The sequence below is a fragment of the Entelurus aequoreus genome, linkage group LG08 (genome assembly GCF_033978785.1).
Source record: "Entelurus aequoreus isolate RoL-2023_Sb linkage group LG08, RoL_Eaeq_v1.1, whole genome shotgun sequence".
In the NCBI taxonomy this organism is placed as follows: domain Eukaryota; kingdom Metazoa; phylum Chordata; class Actinopteri; order Syngnathiformes; family Syngnathidae; genus Entelurus; species Entelurus aequoreus.
In genome coordinates, this window is record NC_084738.1 from 38,346,658 (window position 1) to 38,365,128 (window position 18,471).

At 40.0% G+C, this 18,471-nt stretch overlaps 1 protein-coding gene across 1 annotated transcript in view; it reads right to left on the reverse strand.

Annotated features, from left to right (window-relative positions):
• Nucleotides 1-1,154: 1,154 nt before the first annotated feature.
• The window catches only part of slc16a3b (solute carrier family 16 member 3b), a 32,277-nt gene continuing 14,960 nt past the window's right edge, over nt 1,155-18,471 (reverse strand). Inside the window, exons 2-6 of the mRNA XM_062057477.1 lie at nt 15,260-15,527; nt 15,045-15,188; nt 10,191-10,801; nt 9,932-10,112; nt 1,155-1,405 (exon numbers count right to left, since the gene is read on the reverse strand). Of these exons, the coding sequence (XP_061913461.1) occupies nt 1,155-1,405; nt 9,932-10,112; nt 10,191-10,801; nt 15,045-15,188; nt 15,260-15,482 (1,410 nt within the window). The 5' untranslated portion in view covers nt 15,483-15,527. The remainder of the gene's footprint in view (nt 1,406-9,931; nt 10,113-10,190; nt 10,802-15,044; nt 15,189-15,259; nt 15,528-18,471) is intronic.

Sequence of the window (18,471 nt, forward strand, 5' to 3'; positions counted from 1 at the left end):
TGCCTATACATTTTGTAGAACAGACTTCTCCATTGAACATGGTGGCGGCAACGCAGCACCGGTCCCAGCCCAGTATTATGGGCCACCTCGCTAAATGGAGACCCGAGGGTGTAACATATGCCAGGACAAAGATGGCTAGGCTGATAGCTGGAAGCAACATCCCGTTCTCATTTGCGGATGTCTTCAACAAATCCGTGAAGGATATGTTCCTGGATTCAGAGATCGTTCGCCAGTACGCAAATGGCAGAACAAAGGCTACTCAAATAGTGAAAGGTAAGTGTTGTTGTTTTTTTTTAGTATGCAGCAAGCTGTGCTTCTGGCTGCAAAGCATTGCACTTTCAAGTACAACAATGAGTAGATGAGTGTTATGTGTGTGTATATGTGTAAATAAATGAACACCGAAATTCAAGTATTTTTTTTATTTATATATATACTGTATATATAATAAAATAAATATATATATACACAGCTAGAATTCACTGAAAGTCAAGTATTTCTTATATATATATACCGTATATACTGTATATATGAAATACTTGACTTGGTGAATTCTAGCTGTAAATATACTCCTCCCCTCTTAACCACGCCCCCCACCACCCCATCTCCCGAATTCTGAGGTCTCAAGGTTGGCAAGTATGATATATTGGGAGGAACGAGAATCGATTCTGAATCGAATAATCGCCGCAAGAATGGAATCGAAGCGTGAGTTGTCATAAGATTTACATCCCTAATAGCAGCTACAGTACTTTCAGATTTTTACGCAAGTCATTTTGTGACAAGAAATTTACCCGGAAGGTATTTTTATATCACTTTTTGGTTGCTTGATTACTTTACACAAGACTGGTTAGTTTGAGGTTCTGGGCTGTAAAATGTTAAATGTATTTTTTTAAGTAAAACGATTCATTGGAATAGATCGGAAGAAAATAATTATGTTCCTGAAGTGATGTCGGCAGCAGAGAAAAACTAAAGTGACTGCAGTGGTTTAAGTCAACAACAATTACTACTTTCCTCCTAAGCAATATGAAAGTATTTAATGCATGTACGCTTCATTAACCTTATATTTCTTGTTGTCCTCATCATGTCTTCACGATGCCCCAATACTCCATACCCGACCTTCTTTCTCCATCTTCCCCCACCACCCCACCCCAACCACCTTACTCCTCCACGTCCCCTAGCATAGGCAACTGGTCGACTCCCTCTTCCCCCTGCTCGCCTTCAATTGTCTCCTTGCTGACGCCCTCCTCCTTCGCAGCAGTCGCCGCCATTTCCAGCGGAGCAGGATCTTCCTGTCCAGTTTTGATGCATAGGAAGTTTCCCACGGCAATCACAATGGCTGACAGCGTGACCTCGCAGCCCGCCAGCAGGAATACGTACATGTACTGGTGTGTAGCATCCAAGAGGCGACCTGGCAGACAAAAGAAAGAACATCAGCTTTTTTATGCTCAACAGCAAACATGTAACCTTACACCAATACAGTATTATTCATGATGGTGATGGTAATGGTGCAGCCCGAAGGTCCTGGGTTCAATCCCCGGGCTTGGGGTCTTTCTGTGTGGACTGCGTGTGTTCCGTCCGGGTACTCCGGCTTCCTCCCACCTCCAAAGACATGCACCTGGGGATATGTTGATTGGCAACACTAAATTGGCCCTAGTGTGTGAATGTTGTCTATCTGTGTTGGCCCTGTGATGAGGTGGCGACTTGTCTAGGGTGTACCCTGCCTTCCGCCCGAGTGCAGCCGGGATAGGCTCCAGCACCCCCGCAACCCCAAGATGGACGAGCGGTAGTTAATGGATGAATAAAGGGTGATGGAAATGATAAGTGACGATAATTGTGACACATACTGTTTCTGTTGTTCATTTTGTTTGTTGTTGTTTAATGTTTGTAATTAGAGATGTCCGATAATATCGGACTGCCGATATTATCGGCCGATAAATGCTTTAAAATGTAATATTGGAAATTATCGTTATCAGTTTCAAAATTATCGGTATCGGTTTCAAAAAGTAAAATGTATGACTTTTTAAAACGCCGCTGTGTACACGGACGTAGGGAGAAGTACAGAGCGCCAATAAACCTTAAAGGCACTGCCTTTGCGTGCCGGCACAGTCACATAATATCTACGGCTTTTCACACACACAAGTGAATGCAACTCATACTTGGTCAACAGCCATACAGGTCACACTGAGGGTAGTGTATAAACAACTTTAACACTGTTACAATCAGTGTTGGGTTAGTTACTGAAAACCAGTAACTAGTTACAATTACTAGTTACTTAATTTCAAAAGTAACTCAGTTACTAACTCAGTTACTTTCATCAAAAAGTAATGCGTTACTGTGAAAAGTAACTATTTAGTTACTTCTTTTTTTCTTCTTTTTTTTTAAAGCTCCCATTAATGGCCTTTTAGCCTTCATTTCAGTACTGTTATTGCACTGGAGAATAATACAATCTGTTGATCAACTTGACATGCATTTTTATTTGCATTTTAACATAATTAATGAAAAACAGTGCAACATAAAAAGGCATTTCTCCTTTCTTTAAACTTGGACCAATGACCATTAATAAAAAACAACTGAAAGTGCAACATAAGAAGGCACATCATCTTCCTTGAGACATAGATAGTGAAATAAAGCCTGACATCTGGAGTGATGCTGCTGTCTTCCACACTTGGAGTCATGGATTGTAGAGTCCTTGTTTTCAGTGGCAGGATCATTGACACAGATGGTGAAGTTTCAGATGCAACACTTTTGAGGGGTTTAAGCACCTGGAGGACCTCCTCTGCCACTCTCACATCATCATCAGACAGGTTGATGATGTATTTGACATTTTTCTTCAGGGTCTTGTGGGTCAATGCAGAGTATATAGCTGCCTGCTGCTGCAACATATCATAAGTGGAGTTCCACTTCGTTTGGACATCATGTATGAGCTTTATGAGTAGGCAGCTTTAGTATTTCTTGCTTTGACTTAAGCACATGAGCAGCTGTTGTGCTAGGAAACCTCCTTCCTGATCCATCCTATTGACTGAGATGTGATGCCAAATTCACTACATGTGCAAAGCACCTATCTGTGGTCCCAGTCCTGCCTCATTCACTGCAATTATTTGATTTTTGGCATTATCACTTGTGACTGGGAAATCTTTATCTTCCATTCCTCCACTGCTTGTGTCAGTACCTGCGTAAGGTGACTCTCGTAGAGGGGGCGTGTCTGCTCATCTGCAAGTCTGTTGTGATGAAGTGAGCGCTTATCGTCACATAGTTTCCCTGGACGTGCACCAGTCTGTCGTGAGCGCAACTGGTGATGCTCGGGATAGTTCATCCACAACTTTTTTCTTCTGCTGCTCATAAAGATCTGGCACAATCTTAGCGCTGAAGTGGGTGCGCGACGGGATGTCGTAACGTGGCTCAAGCACGTTCAGCATGTGTTTAAAACCCTCGTTTTGCACAACGGAGTCTGCTCCTATAAACACACCGATTGAATGGCGCGGGGCGTTCAAGCTCTTCCGTTACTCCGCTCGCCATGACCACGCTGTGTGTGGACTGAACGTGCATGCGAACAACCTTTTTGTTTTGTTTTATATATCAAACCGCGGATCACGTGTGTGCCTCCCCTCCCCACACCCAGACACACGCCTCTTTTCTTCTCTCCGGCGTGTGACAGGGGAAGATTTAGAAGAAAGACACCACAGCGCATCTGTTTCTAGCCGATACTACATAAAAAATAACGTAAAATAACGCAGTAACGCATCATGTAGTAACGGTAACTGAGTTACTGAATATAAAAAATTAACGCGTTAGATTACTAGTTACCGCCGAAACTAACAGCGTTACAAAGTAACGCGTTAGTCCCAACACTGGTTACAAATATGCGCCACACTGTGAACCCACACCAAACAAGAATGACAAACACATTTCGGGAGAACATCCGCACCGTAACACAACACAAACACAACAGAACAAATACCCAGAAACCCTTGCAGCACTAACTCTTCCGGGACGCTACAATATACACCCCCTGCTACTTCCCACCTTTTACGGGGCGCCGTAAATGGCGACTCATCACCGTTCCTGGTCTGTTACCCTGTACAATGTTTTGTCTGAGCTTGAACGGGTTTGTGGTGAAAATGACATTTTGTTGTACCTATGCAGTGACAATAGGTGGGTTGCAGTCAGGTGACCTAGATGCCCATCCGGGCACTTCTGGGTTTCAGGCGATGGTCTAGGGTCCCATTAGGCTACTGTTTATTTACCTGAATCCGTGCAGATTTGGGCATATTTTGAAGTGTTTAGAGACAAATATATAAGTGATCATGAAAAAAATATTTTAAATGGGATGGAGTGGATTTATTCACTCTTAAGAAAAACATTTTTTTAATGACTTAAACCATTTATCATCACCAAGGCGTACTGCTCGCCACAACTTCACTTCACTCAAAACTCAGTATTTAGAGAAGAAAATGAGAAGAAAATTAAGTGCAGTCAAGGACTGCACTTAAATGTAGAGTATATGTAGAACATATTTATATTATTTATACCTGTATATTATATATATAATATATTATATTATTTATTATTATTACTGTCTATTGTGAGCGAACTGTGGTGCTGAATTTCCCCCAGGGATCAATAAAGTACTTTCTATTCTATTCTATTCTATTCTAAAAGATTGGAGGCACATCATGTCTTTACATCTGAGGAGTCCACAAACGAAACATTAATCGGTGAATGACAAAGGTGGACTAATTCGTGCATCGCATTTGATTGACATAACGAGTGCCGTGCTGCTGTGATCGTGACGCTAATGAGAAAAAGGAAAAGTTTGTTTGCCGTTGATTTCCTGTGTTTATGGAGTGAAGTCCATATTATTTTGTCATTATTTATTTTCTTAATATTTTCTCAAAACTGCACACTTATTTTTGGTACCTTTCATATCTTTTATAATAAAGAAATAATACCTTTCTATTTAGTGTCAATGAAAAAAATCCATGATAATTGGTTAGTGTTTGTATGATGAGTCACAATTGGCTAAGGTTAGGGCGAAACATTACGGACTGGCCAATCAGAGGCAAGATAAGGCGGGTCATCAAAACCAGTAAGCAAAATCACAACAGACACGCACTCATGTCACATTACGACGAGGGAGTCATAGACAGAGGGATGACTCAAAAAAAAATATATATACATACTTGAAAATGGCAGAGGGATTTTCTTCCACATGTTAGATTTTTAATTTAGTGATGAAGATGACATGCAGGAAACTCACAATAATGCTTGTCGTTGGCCATATTTAGACAAATGTATGCATTTAGAGAAAACAATGCCGAAATCTTAGTTTTTAATTGATTAAACCAAACCATAACATAAAACTAAACTGTTTTCTTCATCTAAGACGTGGAACACACATTTAGGTGAGTTGAGTTCATGAAAAGTTTTACTGCACATAACCATTACCAACTGTTCCCAAACAACACAAAAGTCATTGTTTTTTTTGTTATGATATAGATAGATGATTTTTTTTTTAAAGCAGAGAAAATAAAGAACATATCGGTGGGCCAAAGAAAAGGCAAACTAATAAATACATTCGGAGGGGTGTGGGGACTCCTTAGAGGTAGTTGTAGGGTGTCCCAGCTAAACGACAGATAGTTAATAGTAATTTGTACACTCTCAGTTACATAAACATTGATCTCAGGGCATTCAATCGATCGCAAATGGATCAATCTAAGTCTATGAGCATGAACTGATGAAGCCTACTTGGATGAGAGGCGAAATGTCTTTTAAGACAAACCAAACAGTCCAGTTGTAATCGATCGAATGCCCTGAGATGACAATGACCTGGATGAATGAGAACATTCATATAGACATTAACATTGATATTATACATGTGGGCCCATAAGATATAAATTATGTTAAATGTAGCTTTGATGTAGCAAGCTACTTTTGCCATGTAGCTTGCTACAATTCTTCGGGGATAGCTTCCCCTTTAGCTTAGCTACATTTTCCAAGTAGCTTGCCCATCACTGGTAACAAGTTAGGGGTAAATAACTTGTTGGCCAGCTAAAAGCTATTTTGTACGATCAATATGGTCACTTAGTAGGGTTCCGATGATTTCCTCCTACCCTGTATCAGCTGTGTATCAACCTCCTCGACAAGCTTGCAATCGAACAGAAACACGACAAAAATGCGACAAAAAAAAATGTTGGAACACGAAAACCAACAGAAAGAAAAACCCTCATGGTTGTTCGAACATCCTTTGTTAACAAACCCTCACTCTTTGTATCAAATCCTTGTCTTTTTGAGCAGCTGTGACGCAGTGTCTTAGATTGTGTTAATGACAAGTATGTACCTTGAAAGCGCAAAACCTCTTTCAGAAATTGTTGGAATGAATCAGACACGACTCAAGACTGGGGATGTAACGATCAGGCCTACCGGTATAATGATAAACCGTGGTAAAATACACGAAGTTTAGTATTACCGTTTCAAATTTAAATTAACATGACCGTGACTGATCACTGCACTTTGATAAACTCATGGTGATATTACTCTTTTTCTGGATAAGCAGCTAGGCCGCTAATCGCTAGGTAGCTTGAATGCTAACATGAATGCAAGCTCCATTAACGTCTTTCCCCATTACAAACAACATAACCCAATCTAAAATTGTGTAAACATTTTGCCGTGTGAGCAACTAAACTATTCAATTGTATAAGCACCACTAGACAGACAGACGTGTTAACTATAGGAAGTGAACCCACGTTACTTCACATAAATTTGCTAAATATCCCATTTGTTTTAATAATAATGGATTAGATTTATATAGCGCATTTCTAGACTCTCAAAGCGCTTCACAGACAATTGAGAACCTATCATTCATTCACTCCACATTCACACGTTTATGGCGTTAAGCTACATTTGTAGTGGGTGAAGTGTCTTGCCCAAAGACACAACGGCCGTGATTAGAACAGCGGAAGCTGGAATTGAACCCTCAAGTTGCTTGTTTTAAATGTTTTACTAAACACAAGTCATGAATTTTCTCAAAACTTGGTGACAGTAAGTATAGTAAAATTTAAGTGCACATTTTGAAATTCTTTGTAGTTTTTAATAATCTTGCAAACACTGTAATGTAGTAAACGCACTCATAAACAACTTAACATAGTGCACCATTTACTCTTCTTTAGTTTAAACAGTTGTTGAAACAAACAAGCTTGTTTACCTTTTTCAGATGACGATGCTCATGTCTCTTTTTGGTACAATGCTCATTGTGATTGCTAACAGGTGTCCAATGTTCTCCACGAAGCAAAATCAATTTGCATTCAGTCTGTAGTTGCAAGTTGATGCTTTTGTTGGTTCATCCTTGCTGTAATTGTGTCTCTTAAAAGGTATTGTATGACGAATCTGCTGCGCCATCCTCAAGTACTTTAAGATCGTATTTTATACTTGATGTGTACCGATGATAAGAACGTTTGTCGCTGCAATACCAACAAAGTTACCTTAGATTTATCCAAAGTTCTGTTTTGAAGCGAAATGGGCCGCCCTTCCTCGCAATCACTAACTGTGTAATAAATGTGTGCGTCTTCCGGGTTAAGCCTTGTGGAGGGGGGCGTGGGCTGCGGGCCTGCCGCGGAACGGGGTTTTGCCAGGACCGGCCGCGAATACAGCGACAGGTGCGTAGATGGCCCAGGTGGGCCTTGTTATCTAAACACCTGTCGCCTTTATTAGCAGCAGCCGTGATAACACGAGTAGTTGGAGTTGGAGGTGCTGCTGAGCGGACGTAGGAGAGAAAGACAGTTTGCTGGAAAGCAAAAGACTTTGCACTATTATATGAAAATAAAACAGAGTTATACCCGGAATTCCTGGCTCTCCTGGCAGTGTGTGGTGGTCTGAAGAACCCACTAGAGGGAAACCTCTACAAGCCTAAACCCGGAAGTGATTCATCTTCATTCATAATTGATAACGCGGTAATTTATTTTTATTAATCACATGCGTTAACGCATTAACCTTTGACAGCCCTATTTTTTTTGTATGTATTAGCGACACCGGCCTATATACCGGTAAGTTGTGAAAGGAGATATTTACATTTTGTATGTTTATTTACATACCCTAACTCATAGGTGTCAAACTCTGGCCCGCAGGCCAAATTTGGCCCGCCGTGTAATTTCACTTGGCCCTTGAGGCGATATCAAAATAACGCTAGAGCTGGCCCGCCGATTATATACAGCGGCGGTGCCGCGGTAACACCGCATTCACCGCTAATTGTCATACTTGCCAACCCTCCCGGGAGACTCCCAAATTTCAGTGCCCCTCCCGAAAATCGTCACGTCCGCTTTTCATCCAGTCCAACGAGTGCTGGCCCAGTCACATAATATGTGCGGCTTCTGCACGCACACACTAGTGAATGCAATGCATACTTGATCAACAGCGATACAGGTTACACTGAGGGTGACCGCATAAACAACTTTAACACTGTTAGAAATGTACGCCACACTGTGAACCCACACCAAACAAGAATGACAAACACATTTTGGGAGAACATCAGCACTGTAACACAACATAAACACAACAGAACAAATACCCAGAACCCTTTGCAGCACTAACTCTTCCGGGACGCTACAAGGTGTGTGTGTGTGGGGGGGGGGGGGTGTTTGGTGGTAGCGGGGGGTGTATTTTCTAGCGTCCCGGAAGAGTTAGTGCTGCCAAGGGTTCTGGGTATTTGTTCTGTTGTGTTTATGTTGTGTTACGGTGCGGATGTTCTCCCGAAATGTGTTTGTCATTCTTGTTTAGTGTGGATTCACAGTGTGGCGTATATTTCTAACAGTGTTAAAGTTGTTAATACGGCCACCCTCAGTGTAACCTGTATCACTGATGATCAAGTATGCGTTGCATTCACGTGTGTGTGCGTACAGAAGCCGCACATATCTTGTGAATGGGCCGGCACGTTGTTAGAATGGAGGAAAAGCGGACGTGACGACAGCTCGTAGAGGACGTTAAAAGCAATGCCTTTAAGGCAATCCCCAAAGACTGTGGTCCGGGTGGACTACGAGATATAATGACTGATGAACACCATCGTTCGATAATGAAGGTTGCCTCAGCTCAAAGTCTGAGCCCCGACATTAATGAACTAGCATCCAAGAAAAGATGCCAGGTATCTGGCTTGGGCACATCAGATTAGATCAGTGTGTTGCAAACTGAGCAGTTTAAAGTCCTGAATGGTTGGTTTATTCATTGTTATTTTATTTTCAAATTTATTAGCCTGTGGAAAAAGTTAATGTTGATATTTACCTCAGAAGGCTGCAAATAGAAAAGAGGCATTTAATTTTCATTTAAATTGTATTTGATATGCCATTGATATTTTTTTATTATTATTATTATTATTTGAAACTCAATTTTGCATGTCACTATAAAGTTATATAAGCCTTGCTTGTTCAATATTCAATGCAAAACTTGCTTGGGTCCCTATTAAAAGGTGAATTTGTTCAACTTTGGCCCGCGGCTTTGTTCAGTTTTAAATTTTGGCCCACTCTGTATTTGAGTTTGACACCCCTGCCCTAACTGTTTCCAAATGGTGCATGTTAACATGGCAGTAAAACTGCTGATCAAACAAAACAGAAAAGTCAATGATGTCTTTATTCATTATTCATGAGATGAATAAGATGTTCTCCTTTTTAGTAAGGTTCAAGGTGTTTATAAGGATTCTTCTTCCTTGTACTTTGTAAACACTTTAAGTTTGAACAGTTTCATCAAGTGGATCATTTTAGTGCATTGTTTTATTTCTTCCGCTTAAACCATACCATAATTCAGCCGTTAGCGGAAAAAAATCCATAGACTAGCCGCACCTTTGTATCAGCCGCAGGGTTCAAAGCTTGGGATTGAAGTAGTCCGGTAAAATACAGTAACCAATAAATAATAATAAACCTGATAAACTCTAGGTTTAATTGCATACTCTTACCTGCTCCAGGAGGTCCCACGAGCACAGCCATCGCTTCCATCATCAGCACAAGACCAATAGCACTAGAAAACCTTTCCGTCCCCACGATAGCCATCAGGACCTCGAATTGTAGTGCTCCCACCATGCCGTACGATATGCCAAAAAAGATGCAGAAGACCACCAGACCTGTATAGGTGTTTGCCTAACGGAACACAGGTGGCACAGGTGTTCAAATATGACAATAATATGTGCAATCCAGGTCAAAGTATTTTATCTTTACCTGTGAGCAAATGAGATCGGTGCATCCGTTGAAGAGCATAGCAAAACTGAACAGGTAGACGCACCTTGGCCGTACCCACTTCAGGCCTGCGACGATTCCCGACAGGGGACGGGCGAACATATCTACGAATCCCAAGATGGTGAGCAGCAGAGCAGAAGCCGTGTCCTCATAGCCGAGTCCTTTAGCATAGTTGACCACGAAAACAGGCGGCACAAACAAGCCCAGCACCATAATGGAGGCGGCAACAGTATAAATGACAAATCCTCTGTCTTTGAACACACTGAAGTCTAGCAGTTTCTTCTTGGGTTGGGACTTCTTTTCCTTGTCTATGGCTGCGATATCGCCATCCTCCAGCATGCCGGGTTTCTTTGGTGGCAAAAGGGGCCTCATGAGGGCACCACAGGCACAGCAGTTGAGAAGTATTCCTCCCAGGATGAGAAAGCCACCCCTCCAGCCATAATGGTACTGAAGAACTTGTCCCAGTGGGGAGAGAGAACACAGAGCTACGGGGCTGCCTGCCGCTGCCAGGCCGTTGGCCAAAGGTCGCTTCTCGCTGAAGTAGCGATTGAGCATTATTAGGGATGGCTGGAAGTTCAATGAGAGGCCCAAACCTGATCAGAAGTAAAACATTTAAAAACATGTCACTCTCTCATTTGATACATCAGAGACACAGAATATTACCTAAACATAGGGGAAAAACATTAAATAAAAGGTTGTCATTTCATCTGTATTGGAATGAGGGAAGAATTGACCCCACGGCAAAAGGCACTGAGTGGAGAAACCATTGTTTTTGTTCTTGTGTCTGATGTTAGTATTGCCCACTCACAAAAATGAGACGCTGTGATGAAATGTTTGCCACAAAATCCTACATTTTGCACCTTTAGGGAGGTGTTAGTGTATATTATTGGCTGTGTCATTATTTTAATTGGACAATTACAGTCAACACTAAGGCTGGAAGATTACGGCAAAAATAATAATCACAATTATCCATCCATCCATCCATTTTCTACCGCTTGCCCCTTACGGGGTCGCGGGGGTTGCTGGAGCCTATCTCAGCTGCACATGGGCGGAAGACACCCTGGACAAGTCGCTAACTTATCGCAGAATCACAATTATTTTGATTGATATTGTTATCACGATTATTTATTAATTCGAAAATAATTTCTTAAAAGTATTTATTATACCACCAAAACTCAATTTTAAACATAGTTTTAAAAAAAACGGATATAAATTAGTAGTGAATAAACAATAGATTTAAATAACAATAGCTATATAAAAAACAATTAAAAAATTGTTTTCGTTGTAGTTGTTTTTAAAGCATAACAATTTTGTAAATGTATCAAAAGGTGCTTTAAGTACAATATGCATATGTAAGGTAGTTTTTTTTAAACCTTTATTTTATTAGCATAGTCCAGGGGTCGGCAACCCGCGGCTCCGGAGCCGCATGCGGCTCCTTGACCACTCTGATGCGGCTCAGCTACATACATGCCGACCCCCCCGATTTTCCCAGGAGATTTATGGATCTCAGTGTCCCTCATAGATTACTCCCAGGGAAAAATTCATCCTATTTACACTCTAATTACTAAATAAAGGGCATGCCCTAATTGCACTGCAGTAATTGTCCTCTATAGCATTTACATACAGCGTGCCAGTCCAGCCACATGTTGCATGTTGTTATTACTTGCACACACAGGAGACAGCAAAGCATACTTAGTCATCAGCCACACAGCTTACACTGACGGTAGCCGTATCAAACAACTTTAACATTGCTACGTTACAAATATGCGCCACACTGTGAACCCACACCAAAAAAGAATGAAAAACACATTTCTGGAGAACATCCCACCGTAACACAACATAAACACAACACAACCATTACCCAGAATCCCATGCAGCCCTAACTCTTCCGGTCTAGATTATACACCCCCGCTACCACCAAATCCCCCCACACATCAACCCCCCCCCCCCCCCCCTCTCCGTGCGTTGGTTGAGCGGAAGAGTTAGGGCTGCATGGGATTGTGGGTATTGGTACCGTCAGTGTAAGATGTGTGGCTGCTGAGTTAGTACGCCTTGCTGTCACTTACGTGAGCAAGCTGAAATTGCATTCTACGTGTGGTCGAGCAGGTACACTGTTAGGGCAGACTGTAGAGGGCGCCAAATGCAGTGTCATCACGCTCTGATATTCGGGAGTCTCCCGGGAAAAATGAGAGGGTTGGCAAGTATGACGCTATCAAGCGCCATTCATTCAAAACTCGCGGGCTGCACTAACATCAAATTTCCACATTAAAGTGCGTGCCGGTGCGTGTGTCGGAGACCCCTAGTTAACATAGCACAAAGCGTTTAAGCTTTGTATGCGGTGTTTTTCATTTTAAATTTTAAACATTTTTTTGTGGCTCCCATTACTTTCTTTAATTTGTGAAACTTGCCAAAATGGCTCTTTGAGTGGTAAAGGTTGCCGACCCCTGGCATAGTCAGACCGGATGTGGCGCGCCGCGCTGTTATTGTGAATGGGGAAAGTGTGCTGTGCTGTTGTTCTCAGCTTGATGAGTAAAGAGGCGACTTGAGGCTTTAAAAAAAAAGGGAGCGTCTCTCAAGTTGGAACCACTGTTTGTACATGGTTGTTACGTCAATGATGTCGTTCACAACAACACACGCAGATGAGATGTGTTGTGTGTGTATGGAATGTTCTTTAGCTTTAGCTTCATAGTCTAGTCGATGTTTCAAGTGTCCACTTACACATTGTTTAGTTAGGGACGGGGCAGTTGAGTGTGTCCTTGATAAATGAGCTCTTGCAGACACATTATTTTCCCAAATAAATGTTCCTTCTCCTACAATGACAACATTTCACTTACCTTTATGTCAATATTCTGCGTTTAACATCGGATTCCATTTTAATTGGCCAATTATGTGATTCCGTCCACAATTAGTGAACGCGGGAATCATATGCCTTACTTTTTTATTGAGTTTAGTGATTATTGATCAGGCATACTAGCGCTGTGTTAAAAAAAAGTAGCAACCATGGTGACATCCCAAACTTCTCATACACGTGCTCTGTTTTTATTAATTCGCTCCTCTTCCGTTTCACCGTTACAAGCTCCGGAATTTGCATGTACGTTACCCGGCCCATTAATCATTTTTTTCGATTACTATATTTTCATGATCATGAGAACCCATAATCGAAATTTAAATCAAAATGAAAACTTGATTAATTGTCCAGCCCTAGTAAACCCTTGTGTATTGTTGTTTATTGGTAAACCCTGGTAAACAAATATCCGCAAAGTAGGAATTGTTCATTATAAATCGAATATTTTATATAGCTATGCCAATAAAAAACTTTTGCAACCTTCTGAATAAAATGTTTGACCTTATGAGAGCGCTCTAGACTTGACCAGACTTTTCCAGTAAAAGATGCCAAAGCAGACTTATTTCACAACGGTGAACCTTTCGTTTAGCGGCGCTTATGTCAACCATGCATACACATGGCCCCTCCCCCTTGATCCCTCCCTTCTCCCTCTCTGTCTGTCTGCTCCTTTCTTGTCAGCTCCTCCTTTACCAATGTTAATATAAGTGGATTTAACTTTCTTAAATCTTTATCGTTGTAGCAAAATGCTTGTTAAAGTTAAGGATTTGTGAAAGTTCTGATCGTTTGTGCGCGTGTTGGCGGAGCAGTGCATACAGAGGACAGCAACTTGTTGTTGTTGTTGTTTTGGCCTGTTAATAAAGAGAAAGTTGATCCCTTGTTTAATATACACTACTGGATGGCACCTCATATTGTGTTCAAATTGTACAAAACTTCACTAAAATATGGACTTCTGCTGAGGCTGGAAAGCATTAATCAAATGTATATTGCTTCTTATGGAGAAATTTTCTTGAATATACAAACTTTTCGCTTTACAAACCCTGTTGAAGAACAAATTAAGTTTGTAAATCGAGGTTCCAGTCTATATATTTTTACTCAATACACTGTATTCAGGCATTTTAGCACCCTTTGAGAAAAAAAAGGAAAACTGACAAAAAGAGGATCATTTCTATCAGCACAAAGTGTTGCCGAGCTAGCCCCGAAAGAAAATGTTGAAAATCAAGACTACGTTTCCTGCAATTGGCTGCTTTTCTACACTATATTTCACCTTTAGATTTATTGTCATCTACCAACCTATTTTGGCTGACTTTTTGACACTTAAATGTCCCATGTAATGTATCGCAGAATTTGGGTTTTTTTTAGTAGATAATTTACCAACATTATGATCACTGAAAATGTAACGTACAATTCTATGACATGCATGCAAAGAACTCAGAAAACGTTTCCTATTTAGCAACTATATCCTATAGCCACGCCCCATCGGGTAATATACTTCCGGTGTTGTGACCTCTTGTTTACATCTGTCAAGTCAAAAATATAACTTGTCACTGGCTTCTAATACATACTAACAGTGTTTGGGTTGTAATCATTCAAATATGATTAGCAGCAAAGTGGACAGCCGCCAACGTTGTGGCTGGGAGAGCGAACGGAGGCAAAATTCAGTGCAATTCAGTGCGCCGTTTAGGCAACAGGAGCAGCGAGTACCTGCGGCTGAGGCGAACGTTCAACAAATTTTGTTTGAATCTTATATTTTTTACGGATGTGATATTTTGACATTTTGACATATGCCTGTGTTTAACTTTTCCTACCAACTCCTCCTACTGTACTCAACAAATGTATATATTTTTATTTAGTTTATTTATTTGTGTTTGTTTCACTCAATACACTGGATTACTTATTATTATTATTACTACTGTATTACTAAACTTGAGGTTAAATAGGGATTGTGTGCATGGTACAGGAAAGTGCATGTCTTCTCAATGCTGTGACTGTACCTGTAATAATGCCAACGGAAAGGTAGATGTGTACAATGCTGGTTGCAAAAGAAGCCAGAATCATTCCCAGTGAGGCGAAAATCCCTCCAACCATCATCACAGGTCGACAGCCAAACTTGTTCACCAACACACTGCAGAGAGGACCTAAGGTGCACATGCTTTAGTGCAATATTCCTACATTTCAATAATCCGATCTATGGTCTATGAGAGCATACCTGTGCCGTAGAGCATGGCCAGCAGTATGGATGATATCCAGGCCGTGTCACTGTAGCCAACATGGAACTCTTTTATCAGCTCCTTGAAGAAGACGCTGACAGCCTTGGGGAACGCGTAGGAGAATCCTGTGATGACAAAGCAGCCGACCAACACCGCCCAGCCCCATCCGCCATCTGGTGCCTTCACCCCAGTAGGTCCGTCGTCCACCACTGCTCCTCCCATGGTGTTACCAGTTTGAGCAGTTTCAAGTCAGTGGCAAAAATGAAGCTGCAAAAAACACATTAAACCAACATATATTCCAGAATTTGTCAAAATAAACATGCTTCTTATTTAAAATTGAACATGAAATGGAAGATGTTTTGTATTATTTTGCTATAAATAGTGTATACTTCTTAAACCCTGGACTCAAGAAAGAAATTTTACTGTAAAAAAAACAAAAAAAAAACTTACCAAAATAAAGTTCGACAGGGATGATCTTAGTCCCAAAAGTAAAGACTTTGCTACCAAAGACACTGACTTTGATGGTTAATGTAAACGTGAACATGTACATGTCTTTGCTACTAGATAAGCGTATACAGTATAAGTACGTTTTAACGGTAGAGGAACAGTTCTTGTATTGTTGGAAGGGCTAAAACTTTCAAGATGCACTGTAAAAATGAGTCAACAAAATCGACAATGTCAATATAAAAATTAAAATTAGACTTAGACACTTAGACAAACTTTTTTGATCCACAAGGGAAATTGTTCCACGCAGTAGCTCAGTTACAAAGGATGGAAAGGCTAATGCAGGTATAAAGTAGACAAAAAATGTACCATAGTAGCAATATAAAATATAACATATATGTACAAATTTACTTTACAAAAGAGAAGTGTGGGAAACTTCTCTTGTTGTCTTATTTGTATTTGACTTTATTAAATGTATTTATATTATCATTTGGTGCAGCCAGGCCGGACCAGGAGGGCATAGAAAGAGAAAAAAAAGGAAGACAGGGATATTGTGGGGACAAGAGGGGGATAAGACAGAGAGACAAAAAAAACACCACTAAACACAACAATAACAACAACAACAATAGAGCAACATCAGCGTATACGATATGTACAAAAATGATGGTAAAAGTGATAGCAAAGAAGCAGTTAGTGAAATAAATAATGACACAGAAATGACAATGAGCATCATTACACTACAAATGGAGCAATACAAATACCAATAGAAATAGCGCTATTGATAATGAATAACACCAATAATTTACCTCTATTATCAACAATACAGTTGTTCAAATGCAACAATACATATATGATGTATATGATATATGTATATATATATATATATATATATATATATATATATATATATATATATATATATATATATATATATATATATATATATATATATATATATTAGGGCTGCAACTAACGATTAATTTGATAATCGATTAATCTGTCGATTATTACTTCGATTAATCGATTAATAATCGGATAAAAGAGACAAACTACATTTCTATCCTATCCAGTATTTTATTGGGAAAAAAACAGCATACTGGCACCATACTTATTTTGATTATTGTTTCTCAGCTGTTTGTAAATGTTGCAGTTTATAAATAAAGGTTTATTAAAAAAATATATATATATATATATATTTTTTTTTAATATAAAAAAAAACAAAAACTCTGCGCATGCGCATAGCATAGATCCAACGAATCGATGACTTAATTAATCGGCAACTATTTTAATAATCGATTTTAATCGATTTAATCGATTAGTTGTTGCAGCCCTAATATATATATATATATACATACATACATACATACATACATACATACATATATATATATATATATATATATATATATATATATATATATATATATATATATATATATATATATATATATATATATATATATATATATATATATATATATATATATATATATATATATATATATATATATATATATATATATATATATATATATATATATTGATAACTAGAGATACAAAAGAAAGCAGAAAAATGGAGGGGAAGAAAAGAAGCCAGCTATATTAACCTTGTAGATTGTTATAGTAACAATAGGTTAAGCTTTGTCAGTGTGCCATGTGTTACCCAGTTTACCCTAGGGTAACAACGTTAATTTATGTTTGATGAAACGTGATTAAATGCATGAGTGTATGTATATATATGTACTTGTATATGTACAGTATGTATATATGTATGTTTGTACAGTGACTGTATATGTACAGTATGTATATATGTATGTTTGTACAGTGAATGTATATGTACCGTATGTGTATACAGTATGTATGTTTGTACAGTGAATGTGCGTGTGGATGTACGAACTTTGAGTATGTATGTATGTACTATATTTGGGAACGTGGGTACCTATGTATGTATGTATGAATAACGGTGTGTATGTGAGTATATATGTATTTGTATGTACAATATATTTGACTCCCAGTGTGTGTGGGAGCCAGAGTACGGCCCCAGCCACCCAGAGAGCCCAACATACATACAGCAGGTGTGGCGCCCAGGGAACAAGGGACCACCGGCCCCACGCAGCCAGGCCGGCCAGCGACAGGAAACCCAGAGCCCGGCCCACCGTGCCGCCCAGAAGAGCCAGCAGCAGGCCGCAGACGGACGCGCCCGGCAGATGACAAGGCACGGGAGAAGCAGGGGACAGCCAACCCTTTAGCCAGCGAGAGGCCACACCCCACGCGGGCAGAAAGGCGGGACGCCCCGCCCGAGGGGCCCAGAGACTCCCCGCAACCGGACGGGAAGACCGCTCCTGCTCCACCAGCAACCGGGAAAATCAAGTCGCGGACTCAACGTCAAACCCAAATGTGTACAGCAGATCATAACTTGACTTGTTGACTAATTAAAAAATAATTGATGACTAGTTGACTATTAAAATATTTGTTAGTTGCAGCTGTACTTTCAAGCTAGGTCTAATTTTGTATCCATAGAGATATGTTCTATTAAATTATTCATGACATTTGCTGGTCTCTGACTATTGGCTTGTTATCCACAGTTTCCCATTAAAATGCTTGTGGTTTATATTGTCTTCTGTTTCTCTGAAATAGTTTTTGTTGACAGTCTTTTGATAATGTGGACAGCATGTGTCTATTTATACAAGCATCACATAGCAGATAACACAGCAACACAAATGCAACCACATTGCGGCTTGTAACCCTACTGTGGTCTGGTGCTTTT